We start from the raw sequence: 13,051 nt of genomic DNA on the forward strand, positions 1-13,051 counted from the left end.
GCTGGGATTGAACTCCCAGCCTTATGGGCAAAGCTTTCAGACGGCTGCCTTACCACTCTGCGCCACAAGAGGCTCTTTGTTGTCTCTGTTGTCTTGCACATTACCTACCACCTAATCCTTTTTTCAAACTGGAGATGCTGAGCGTTCTAGACACTTCCCACTACACGAGAGAAATCAACCTACATAATCTCAAGTGCTCCAATAGGATGACAAGCTAGAGGAAAATGCAGGACCTTTCATGAGGTTCTGATACTTGTGGCAGAATCCACCATTCAAGGAGCATCATTTAACTGGACTAATCTGTCCAGCTGATCCTCAACCTTTGGCCTCCTCCAAAAGAAGCCAAAGGAGTCTAAATCTGTTTGGCAAAGTCTTCATTTGAGGAATTCGTTGCCACCTCCCCCAGGAAGAGCATATCTGAATGGCTGGAAGGCAAAAGAAATTGGAGGAGAACCAGGAAGCATTCTGATAGGGGATCATTATAACTTATTAACTTATTAACTGTCTGATTATCTATTTAAATTGTTTATTGTGTGCTTATCTAACTCTTTTCACCTTCTCTAGCTGAAAGACACTCTTCAGTCACTTCGGAAAACTCCTGGTTGGCAGGAAATGGATTGGATAGATCCTCTCTCCATATTTTTCCTCTTCGTCCTTGCGATAACCTTTCTTTGGAAAACGGGCGCTTTCTGGAATGGCAGCAGCCAAAATGTCCCCCCAGGACCAAGGCCGTTCCCGCTTATTGGAAATCTCCACCTCATGGACCTGAAGAAGCCGTACCAAACTATGTGCAAGGTAAACATGTGTCATTGTAGCTCTCGTGACAGTTGTAGATCCATGCTTTTAGACTGGTCATCATTGTTGGGCAAAGACAAGTATTATGGCTTCCTCTCAAGGGCTGGCTACAGTTTGTGAAATAACAGGGGCTTTCCGCACTCGTCCAAAATAGCACAATGGTTACTAATTGAAATCACTACAGTTTTGCCGTTCTGCACAATCCCTTTTTACAGGATGGCCGAGCGCCAAAACGGAGCAATCGATGCATATTTTTATAATACATAATACGATTCTTAAAGGATAACATTTATTTTTGTGGAATTTCAGTAGGGTTTCCTGCTGTTTCCTTTATTGTTTTTCCTATTTTTCACAGATTAATTTCGGTGACGCTTTTATTTATTTTTATTAATTACTTTGATTTTCATTCTGCCCCTCTCAAGCAAGTCGTCCCGGGGCAGTGTAAAACATGCAATCCATGGGCATCAATAATATTTAAATCTGTGTATGTGTTATGCATACCTAGGGTTGCCAACAGGCCTGGAGAAAAATGTCTTGTCCCTTCAATAGCGTGTTTAAACTGCCAGCTAGAACTTTTCATGATGTGGGAGTAAATAGCATCACTGGTTAGATAAAACTCTATTAAATATAGAGTTGCCATCATGTGTTGGGAATACCTGGAAATTTTGGGGGTTGAGTGGGATTTAGGATGAGTGGGATTTAGGATGAGGAAAGACACCAGTGGAGTATTATGCTACCCTCCAAAGCAGTCATTTTCCCCACAGGAACTGATCTCTGTTGTCGGGAGATGAGATGAAAAACCATGGGATTCCCAACTCCTCCCTGGGGACCGGCATCCTGAATTCAAGGGATGTGCCATTTGTTCTCTACGCCTGTTGGCAACCCTGTCTAGACTCCTTGAGGCCGTACAAAAGTAATCAAAGCTATCGAACAAAAGGAATTCCAGACTGGTCAAACGATGGGTGTGAAATTGAGGGGCTGTTTACGCTTAATTGCTCAGGATGACATTTCTGACTTGTTTTCTTGGTTTATTTTTCAGTTATCCAAGCAGTACGGCCCTGTGTTCAGACTTCAGTTGGGATCTCAGAAAATGGTAGTGCTCACAGGGTATGAGACCGTAAAGGAGGCTTTGGTGAACCAGGCGGAGGCCTTTGCTGAGAGGCCCTTCGTCCCAATGTTTGAAGAAGTTGTGGAGGGTCATGGTGAGGTCCCTCCATTCCTATTGTGGCTACTCTGTACATGAAGCATAAGAATGGGAAGTCCTAAAGGACTAGGGGATTTAGACTCTAGCATAAGAGTAATTGGCTTATTTTCCCGCTCTGTGGTGAAGATCTGTAGCCATCAGCTTGTCTCCATGCCACACAATAAAATTATGCTTAGGGTTGGCACAATATGAAAAGGACACCCAATGAAGTTGTTGGTTGACAGACTCTGGGCAGACAAAAGGAAATAGTTCTTTACTTCCTGAGTCCTTAAAGTGTGGAATTCACTGCCAGTGGATGTAGTGATGGTAGGGTTGCCAGGTCCACTGCTTTCCAGACGCACCTCATTTCCAAAATGCACTGAGTTCTGTGCTATTTAGATAGTAAACAGGGTGCATTATGGGATACAGTTGATAGTAGCAAAACTGAATACTCATAACCCTTTTGATTTATGTATAAAGGAACATTTGGTTTTTTGTATAAAGGAGCAACTTATATTATACAAACAACAACAACAACAATTACTACTACTACTACTACTACTACTACTAACTTTCTATAATGCCCCTCCCTATATGGGCTTGGGGTGGTTTACAGCAATAAAGTCACATATGATCGTAAAAAAATTCCAATTAAAATCTAATACTAAAATACAATTTAAAGCCCTATCTCTGCCCCCTCACCCTTTTATCCCCTCCCCCGGTTAGCCCAGGCTGGAGATGACAACAATAAACAGGGGAGCTGAGAGAAAGGAGAATGGAGGGACAGCCCTCGTCTCAACTGTAGGCCTGGTGGAAGATGGCCAACTTACAGGCCCTGCAGAACTTTGACAACTCCATCAAGTCTTGGGTCTCAGCAGCAATTCATTCTACCAGTTTGGAACTAGGGGTGAAATGTCCCTGGCTCTGGTCAAGAGCAGGCAATTGTCCTTGAGGCCAGGGGTCATCAGGAAATTGGTGTTCTCATAGCATGATGGTCCCTGGTGAACATATTGAAGAAGAAGAAGAGTTGGTTCTTATATGCCGCTTTTCCCTACCTGAAGGAGGCTCAAAGCGGTTTACAGTCACCTTCCCATTCCTCTCCCCACAACAGACACCCTGTGAGGTGGGTGAGGCTGAGAGAGCCCTGATATCACTGCTCGGTCAGAACAGTTTTATCAGTGCTGTGGCGAGTCCAAGGTCACCCAGCTAGATGCATGTGGGGGAGTGCAGAATCGAACCCGGCATGCCAGATTAGAAGTCCGCACTCCTAACCACTACACCAAACTGGCTGTCATTGGGAGAGCTGTCATGGGGGGGGGGGAATGAAGAGGCAAACAGGAAGGTGGTAATGTTGTCAAGGGGGAAATCCTGCCTATTACCCCTGACATTTGACTGACCTGGCCTAAACTCAGTATACACTACACCACACCTAGTACAATGTAGTGGTGAAGGGTGTAGGAGTAGTATCTGGGAGATGTGGATTCGAATCCCTGTATGCCATGCCAACTTGTAATCTGGCTTTCATTCAGGCGTTATTTTTGCCCATGGTGAGAACTGGAAAGTGATGCGGCGGTTCACATTAACCACCTTACGGGACTACGGAATGGGCAAGAAGACCATTGAAGACAGGATCATAGAGGAGTGTGGTTTCTTGATAAAGAAGTTTGAATCTTATGAAGGTGAGATGGGGTTTTCTTTTCTGCTCTATCTCCAATGCAAAACAAATTGGTCTCTCAAGATTTATTGGCAGGGCTTCCCCCCACCCCAAGGAATTCTAGCAACTGTTGCTTGGGAGCTCTGACAGTGTCAGGTATCTCTGGCTTCCAAATGTATATCCTGCAAAGTTCCCTGAGGAGCTATGCTAAGCCCCTGAAGAAGAAGAAGAAGAAGAAGAAGAAGAAGAAGAAGAAGAAGAGTTGGTTCTTATATGCCACTTTTTCTACCCAAAGGAGTCTCGAAGTGGCTTACAGTCGCCTTCCCTTTCCTCTCCCCACAACAGACATCTGTGAGGTGGGTGAGGCTGAGGGAGCCCTGATATCACTGCTGAGTCAGAACAGATCCCACGGTTGTCCACCTGATTTTGTCACAGTGGTGCTCTCCCAACTGAATGCTCTCTGCTTTCTTTATTCATGTAGGGAAACCGTTTGAGAACACCAAAATCATGAATGCTGCCGTTGCCAATATTATAGTATCGATATTACTCGCCAAACGATTTGAATATGACGATCCCACATTTCTAAGACTCTTGAGCTTGATCAATGAAAATGTCCAGCTTGCTGCAAGCCCTTCAGTCCAGGTGACTCTTCCATTTTAACACCTGCTAGAGAAGAGTTTCAGGCCTGTTGGGGGTTGCCAACGTCCAAGTCACCGTTCCAGAGAATACAGATCCGTTCCTTTGGAGAAAAGGGCTGCTTTGGAGGATGGACTTTTTGGCATTGCACCCTGTGAAGTGCACTCTGTTCCCAAATCCTCCTCCCCCCCCCCAAATCTCCAGGAATTTTTTAACCTAGTTTTAATCCTGGTGTGCAAAGGTAAGGGATTCATTGGCCTTACCCCCTATACCTGTTTTCTGTTCTGCTTTCTTTTCCTGAGAGTTGGTTTTAATACTCTGCTTTTCACTTATTGAAGGAGTCTCAAGGCAGCTTACAATCGCCTTCCCTTCCTCTCCCCACTACAGATGCCAAGTGAGGCAGGTGGGACTTAGACAGTTCTGAGAGAACTGTACTGGCCCAAGGTGACCCAAGTGGCTTCATTTGGAGGAGTGGAGAATTAAACCTGGTTCTCCAGATTAAAGGTAAAGGTAAAGGTATCCCCTGTGCAAGCACCGGGTCATGTCTGACCCTTGGGGTGATGCCCTCTAGCGTTTTCATGGCAGACTCAATACGGGGTGGTTTGCCAGTGCCTTCCCCAGTCATCACCGTTTACCCCCCAGCAAGCTGGGTACTCATTTTACCAACCTCGGAAGGACGGAAGGCTGAGTCAACCTTGAGCCGGCTGCTGGGATTGAACTCCCAGCCTCATGGGCAGAGCTTTCAGACTGCATGTCTGCTGCCTTACCACTCTGCGCCACAAGAGGCTTTTGTCAATCAGTAAGGTAAAGGTAAAGGTAAAGGTATCCCCTGTCTAAACACCGAGTCATGTCTGACCCTTGGGGTGACGCCCTCTAGCGTTTTCTTGGCAGACTCAATACGGGGTGGTTTGCCAGTGCCTTCCCCAGTCATTACCGTTTACCCCCCAGCAAGCTGGGTACTCATTTTACCGACCTCGGAAGGATGGAAGGCTGAGTCAACCTTGAGCCGGCTGCTGGGATTGAACTCCCAGCCTCATGGGCAAAGCTTTCAGACCGCTGCCTTACCACTCTGCGCCACAAGAGGCTCTCCAGATTAGAGTCCACCAATACATGGATGCTTAATGATGTTGCTGCACACCGTGAGCTGTACAGGAAGGGTGGGCTTGAAAAATAACTGTTTGTTTGTTTATTTGTTTGTTTGTTTACACTACACTGGCTCTGATACTTGACCTTTTCTTCTGGGTAAAGTCTGACTCCCTACGTACTTGGTGTAGTGGTTAAGTACCGTGGCTTCCAGTCTTGAGAGACGAGTTTGATTCCCTGCTCCTCCACATGGAGCCAGCTGGGTGACCTTGGGTTAGTCACAGTCTAGAACTGTTAGAGCTGTTCTCACCACCTACCTCCCAGGGTGTCTTTTGTGGGGAGAGGAAGGGATAACAATTATCAGCGGTTTTGAACTGTGCTTTGACTTTTCAACAGATACACGACAAAGGGAGTTTTGATTCCCAAAAGTTCATACTCCCAAAAAATCTTGTTCGTCTCGGAAATGCTACTGGATTCGAGTCTAGCTCTGCTTCAAGAGCTTCATTCATTTCTACAGCCGGAAGTAAGGAAGCCCCACAGGGTATACAGACCAAGTCTGCTGGGTCCCAGAGCTTTTTCTAAACACAGCCCCCAGCTGAATTTTCTACGTGTCTGGTGATTCTTTGGAGACCACAAGCCAAGATATTGAAGTAAAAACACTTTCCTTTGTTGCCTGAGAAATGTTGCTAATCATTATATTGCTCATCTTCTATTTTTCCCCAGCTGTATAACATGTTTCCTAGTCTGGGCTTCCTTTTGGGAGCTCGTAAGAAAGTCCTGAATAACAGAGATGAACTCTTCGTCTTCATAAAGGCCACCTTCATAGAGCACCTGAAGGAACTGGATGCCAATGACCAAAGAAGCTTGATCGATTCATTCCTTATCCGGCAGCAAGAGGTAACGCCACCTTTTCAAGATATTAGTGGTTGCAAGTGAACATGGAACATTTGAGTTTTAAATATACATTAAGCCAGTTTGGTGTCGTGGTTAGGAGTGCGGACTTCTAATCTGGCATGCCAGGTTCGATTCTGCACTCCCCCACATGCAGCCAGCTGGGTGACTTTGGGCTCGCCACGGCACTGATAAAACTGTTCTGACTGAGCAGGAATATCAGGGCTCTCTCAGCCTCACCCACCCCACAGGGTGTCTGTTGTGGGGAGAGGAAAGGGAAGGCGACTGTAAGCCGCTTTGAGCCTCCTTCGGGTAGGGAAAAGTGGCATATAAGAACCAACTCTTCTTCTTCACGTGAATACATGGCTCATTGGCAAGTCATCTAGCTTTGATAAAGAACTTCCCACCAAACTACCAGAGATTTCCTTATTTTCAGCAGTTGCTGAGATATGACAGGAACTGTTACATGTTACTCATGGGTAAAAAGGGGGACAGGGAATGCCAGGAGAAAACCTCATGTATTCTGCACTCCTCCTTTCTACCAGCTTGGTGCAGACAGTTAGCTTGATGTAGTGGATAAAGGCAGCGGATTCCCCACTTCTCCTCCACATGCAGCCAGTTGGGTAACCTTGAGCCAGTCACAGTTCTCTCAGAGCTCTCTCAACGCTACCTATCTCAGAGGTTGTCTGTTGTGGAGAGAGGAGGGGTAGGTCATTGTAAGCTGCTTTGAGACTCCATCTGGTAGTGAAAAGCAGGGCATAGAAAGAAGCTCTTTTTCATCCTTTGATTTCTTAATCTTCCTCCGCTCTTTCCTTTCCCCTCCCAGGGTCCTTCTCATTTCCTCACTGCAAGCAATGCTACCGAGTGGGCGTGTCCACAGCTATGTTTCCCAATCATATTCTGCATGATCCCACCACTTCTGGGGTTTCTTGAAGCCTGAAGAATGTTTTAGGAGATTCTCAACAATTAAACAAATTGAGAAAGGCTGCTTTAGAGGGACTGGTGTATTGCAGAATCCAACACAAAAGCCACTTAATTGTTATTGGTCCTAATAAAATGTATTGTGTGGCCTTTGGTTTTGGGCTTCCTTTTGGATCAGTCTGGTTACCCACAAGTGTTTTCTGCTACTGCATATCTCAGAGGTCTGTTTCCATTATCACTCCTCTCTATTCCCATCAATGCTGTGAAGTTCTCTCTTGCAGTTGAAAGTAATCATTTGATTCTAATCATGACTTCATTTTTATCGCTGTAGGAGAAGAACAAGACAAATGGCTTTTTCCATAATGAGAACCTGGCGGCCCTGGTGGCCAACTTATTCGGTGCTGGCACAGAGACCACCTCGACGACACTCCGCTGGGCCATCCTTTTAATGATGAAGTACCCCGAAATCCAGAGTCAGTTGGCTCCCATTGTCTTGACCCTGACCTGCTATAGTTTCTGGACAGTTATTACATGTAGTAGGGGTTTGGAACAGAGTGGCAACAGAAGGCAATTGAAAATGAAACCAACCAGTGTCATAATGATCTTGTATAAATCCAAGGTGCAGCCTCGTTTTGACCATGGTGTACCATTCTAGTCAGTGCACCTCCAAAAAGACATTGCCACCTTGGGAAAAGTGCAGGAAAGAGGAAATAAAACGAGAAAGGGGATGGAACACTTCTTTTCTGAAGTTAGGGTTCTTTAGCTTGGAGACCCAATGACTAAGTGATGACACTGAGGTTTAGAAAATTATGCATGAGACAAAGAAGGGAGAGGAAGAAGTATTTTCCAGTGATATGATAGAAACTATGAGGAGTTTAAGAGCCTCTTGTGGCGCAGAGTGGTAAGGCAGCAGTCTGAAAGCTCTGCCCATGAGGCTGGAAGTTCAATCCCAGCAGCTGGCTCAAGGTTGACTCAGCCTTCCATCCTTCCGAGGTCGGTAAAATGAGTATCCAGCTTGCTGGGGGGTCAACGGTAATGACTGGGGAAGGCACTGGCAAACCACCCCGTATTGAGTCTGCCATGAAAACGCTAGAGGGCGTCACCCCAAGGGTCAGACATGACCCGGTGCTTGCATAGGGGATACCTTTACCTTTATGAGGAGTTTGGGAAACCTTGATTATAAGTGTATGCTAGTTAAAGGTATGGTATTTTCCTGATGAAATGTCAAACTCCCTGTTTGAATGATCTGAAGTATAAGGACACTTAAACGTGTGTGTTTCAACACCTTGCCATTGGCATTGTTGTTAGGAAGGTTTAATGGTATTCCATACTATAATAGATTCTGCAGGTATGCTACTAACCAAATTATTCCATAGATCATATTTTTTTTTGGATTGTCCAGAATTTCCAGATTTGAGAGGTGCATTGATATTTCTTTAGCTTACGGCAGGGATCTCCCACCAAGGGGTCCATGGATACCTGCCCCAGCAGAACACGGGACGTCTAGAGGGGGTCCATGGCATTTCCCCTCCATCCTTGATGGAGTTGGCCACAAGCTAGGGTACCAGCCACTGCTTCCATTGATCCCCTCCCCCTCCCAAACATGGGTGAGTTCTCTTTGTTTCTGCACCTGGGAGGGGCGGAGCCCACACACCTACTCCCACCTTAAACTGCATCCTGTACTTCCCCACTTCAGTCTTCCTCAAGCCTCCCTGTTAACATGGGGGGTGATGTCACGTCTGGGGGGCATGACCAGCTGACATCACTTCCGGGGCTCATTGAAGCCCGGACAAAAGGATGAAAAAGGCCGACTTAAGCTAAGTCTTCTTGCTTACTAAGAAAGAGATGAAGACAAGTAAGTAATGTTGAGTGTGGCTAAATTTTTGGTAGCTGTAGCAAAATCAAATTGTAGCTCAGGTTGTATATCTTATGCTTCCAGTACAGTGTTCAACAATTAAGAAGATATATCTGTTATGTATTTATAGAAAGGTTTGTATCCTAAAATCTTCCCTTATTGAGAGAGTAGGCTTGAAACTGTGAAGTTTATTATCGTGAAAAGAAATGTTTTGTTTTTCTCAGAAAAAGTCCAAGAAGAAATTGCACAGGTAGTGGGATCTGCTCAGCCACGGACTGAACACCGTGCAAAAATGCCGTACACAGATGCCGTAATCCATGAGATTCAGAGATTTGGTAACATTGTTCCTACAAACTTGCCACATGCAACCACGGTGGATGTCACTCTTAAAGGCTACTTCATTCCCAAGGTGATCAGTCTTTCTTCTATGCATTATGACCTTGGCTAAGTTGATTCTGGCATGTCTGTTCATTCTGTTCTGTTCATGTCTGTTCATCAAAAGAGCCTCTTTGCAAATACTTTGCAGAATTAAGGCTGTGGATCTCTGGCCGCTGCATCACACTGCCTGCTCATGTTTAGTTTACAATCCACAAGTACCCCAAGGTCTCGTTCACACACAGTGTTACCTAGAAGTGTATCCCCCATCCAGTAGGCATGCTTTTCATTTTTCTGACCCAGATGCAGAACTTTACACTTATCTTTATTAAGTTGCATCTTGTTCTCATTTGCCCATTTTTATTTGTTTGTTTGTTTGTTTATTTATTTATTTATCAATCAATCATACTTCTATACCACCCTCCCCGGAGGCTCATGGCGGTTTACATTATAACAGAGAACAATACATAAAACAGTCTGTAGAACATGTATAACTGATAACTAATAATTGTAACCAAATAACAACACAGTATAACAGTAAACAATATAGTAATACAAACAGGTCCAGGGCTTATTGATGGGATTCTGAGGGGGGGGAGCAGGGGCCCTTGGTCACTGATTGATTACGTCTGGTCTCGGCCAAATGCCTGGTGGAGGAGCTCCTTTTTGCAGGCCCTGCAATTCAGATTCCGTTGAACTCTTGTCTCTATATTCCGGAGTATTTGCCAGTCCTCCCAATTTGGTGTCTTCTGCAAACTTGATGAGTAGTCCCTCCAACCCCTCATCTAGATCATTAATAAATATGTTAAAAAGTACCGGGCGGAGCACCGAACCCTGAGGTACCCCGCTACTCACCTCCCTCCAGTCTGATGAAACACCATTGACAACGACTCTTTGAGTGCAGTTCTCTAACCAATTTCCTATCCACCTAACTATCTGAAAATCCAGATTGCAGTCCTTCAATTTGTCCATCAGAACATCTTGGGGGACCTTATCAAAAGCTTTACTAAAATCCAAGTCTGGTGTCCCCTGGGTTCCCTGGTGTCCCCTCCTGGTGTCCCCTGGGTCCTAGCTAGTGTTTTCTATAATTCTATTCTTTAACCCATCTTACCTGCCCTGAGCCTCACGGTAAGGGCAGGCAACTTCCTTCCTTCCTTCCTTCCTTCCTTCCTTCCTTCCTTCCTTCCTTCCTTCCTTCCTTCCTTCCTTCCTTCCTTGGCTTATTGGTTGAAATTATGTGCACTTGAACACATCAAGATGTGGTTAGTTCATGCCAAAATATTTAAAAACCTTTCTGTGCTCTTCATCAAAGTGAAATTATTACCCTGTTTTCCTTGCACTTGAGATCACACATAGGTCAAGACTGGCTGGAGTTGGGGTTAAGAGCAGAGGCCTCTAATCTGGCAAGCCAGGTTTGGTTCCCCAGTCCTCTGCCACATGCAGCCAGCTGAGTGACCTTGGACAAGTCACAGTTCTCTCAGAGCTCTCTCAGCCCCACCTACCTCAAAGGATGTCTGTTCTGGGAAGAAGAAGGGAAGGCTATTGGAAGCTGCGTTGAGACTCTTTTGGGTAATAAGAAGTGGGGTATGAAACCCACCCTTCTTCTTCAGTATGTGGGCCTGCCGTTTTTTTTTTTTTCTTTGAAGGGTCATCTACTTAGCTAGAATCATTGCTGGGTTATTAATTTTCAGTCGCTCCTTAGTCCAGTCGCTCCTTAGAAACCAACAAGATTTGCTTTGGAGAGTAGGAATGTCCTTTTGTCAGATTTCACAAAGGGCGCTTTGACTCTCGAAAGATTGTATCGAGAAATTCTTGTTCGTTTCTGTGGCACTCTTGGTCTTGAATTTAGCTTTTCTACTGCAGGCCGAACAAGTCTAGCTTCCAGAGTAATGTTCATCCCCCCACATCCAAAATAACCCATTGCTTTGTCTTTGCAGGGGATGTACATCATCCCATTACTGAGCTCTGTGCTGCAAGATGAAACTCAGTGGGAGAAACCACTTAAATTCTACCCGGAGCACTTTCTGGACTCGGATGGAAAGTTCGTAAAGAGAGATGCATTCATGCCTTTCTCTGCAGGTATCTACCTCTAGATATTGGTGGGCTTAATTACTGGCTGAGGTGTCTGAATCCTAAGTACCTTGGCTTGGAAGAACGCCATCACAGTTGGCCATTTCTCATTGTGCAGAACCAAAACGTTTGCCCTTCTCATTTAGCACAATTCTCTCTGTGCCCTTTAGGGGCACCATGTGCTAAGTCTCACTGGGAGTTCACCATTCTTTTACAAATAGTCTCCTCTTTCAGGAACAATACAGATATAAGGGCTAAATGAGGTTAGCATATGTAGTGAGATAAGAAACCAATATCCCTGTTAAGTCCTACTTTATAAAACCTTGTCAAGAAATTCATTAAACTGGACTTCCTTCTCCATTATTACAGGTCGAAGAATGTGTGCAGGAGAAAACCTTGCTAAAATGGAGCTCTTCTTGTTCTTCACAAGCCTTCTCCAGAAATTCACTTTCCAGCAGGCCCCTGGAATGTCTAAAGAGGACCTGAACTTTGCAACATTGGTTGCGTTAACGGCGCTTCCAGTACCTTACATGTGCTGTGCTTTGTCACGTTGTTAAGGTTCAACTCTGTCTTGCTTAGTTCTCCAGTGTGCTTCCTTAGTCTTTTCTGCAGCTTCTTGCCTGGTGAAGAATTTTCATGGCAATAGGCTCATAGGATTCATCTTCACAGGGTTAGATCGAATCAGTTTTTCCAGTCAGTCTGGCTCTGGATTTTCTTTCTTGCTACAGTCTCAATTCTATGTGGGTTTTGTCCATGGAGGTCTCATGATCTCCAGCGTAGATTTTGGGGCAGTCACAACTGACCCCTTTATCACCAGTGGGAAACCTGGTTGGCTCCAATCCATCACCTTGATCTTTAGCACTTTAGGTGCCAGTCTGCCAAATGAACTGTGAGCCACTGCTGAACTTGAAATCTGAACATCATCATGAGACGTGCAGGCTGGCAAGCAGAACGTCAGCTACAAAATCCACTGAACATTAAACCAGCCCACTAAAAGAAAGGGGAAAGAACTGTGTTATCTAGACAAGCAAGAAAGCTTTGACCTTGGCCTTGGAAGAGTAAGATCTGGCAAGACTTTTTGGGGGAAGGTTTTCCACGGTTGATTTGGCGTTACAGAGACTATTTCCATTTACCATCATTTCACCTCTGGGGCTCGATGCCCTTCCCTAACGGAACGAATACAGTTTTTCCCTGCAAAAGGGAGCTCCTTCGCTAGGCATTTGGTTGATGTCAACCAAATCTAAACAACATCTACTGGGCCCTAGAACCTCGCTCCCTTGAACTCATGCGACAGATATGACCAACCATGGACCTGTTAGATTGTTTGCTAAGTTAAAATGTTATTTCTCTGCTATTGTTATCTCTGATATTATTGTTATCTCTTATTTGCTATAATAACTGAGTTTGAGATATTCTGTTTAGTCCGGTGTGAACCGCCTTGAGCCTTAGAGGAGGGCGGTATACAAATGCAATAAACAAACAAAATAAACCCAATGAGGCATTCTGTGTCTTCTGTGAGCGGGGATGGGGATTTTAGTCTGCCACTGATCTGTGGTACTATTTTTTAATGGTTTTACATTGTATGGGT

The 13,051-nt window shown here is 45.0% G+C and overlaps 1 protein-coding gene across 1 annotated transcript; it reads left to right on the plus strand.

Annotated features, from left to right (window-relative positions):
• The first annotated feature begins 564 nt into the window (after positions 1 to 564).
• LOC143834313 (cytochrome P450 2K4-like) lies at positions 565 to 12,957 on the plus strand. Its single transcript, XM_077331034.1, has 9 exons — positions 565 to 795; positions 1,835 to 1,997; positions 3,508 to 3,657; positions 4,114 to 4,274; positions 6,075 to 6,248; positions 7,495 to 7,636; positions 9,243 to 9,427; positions 11,331 to 11,472; positions 11,833 to 12,957. The coding sequence occupies exons 1-9, from the start codon at positions 613 to 615 to the stop codon at positions 12,018 to 12,020; spliced, it is 1,488 nt and encodes a 495-aa protein (XP_077187149.1). The 5' UTR covers positions 565 to 612; the 3' UTR covers positions 12,021 to 12,957.
• Positions 12,958 to 13,051: the final 94 nt, after the last annotated feature.

This window comes from Paroedura picta, chromosome 3, assembly GCF_049243985.1.
Source record: "Paroedura picta isolate Pp20150507F chromosome 3, Ppicta_v3.0, whole genome shotgun sequence".
NCBI classification, from domain to species: Eukaryota; Metazoa; Chordata; class Lepidosauria; order Squamata; family Gekkonidae; genus Paroedura; species Paroedura picta.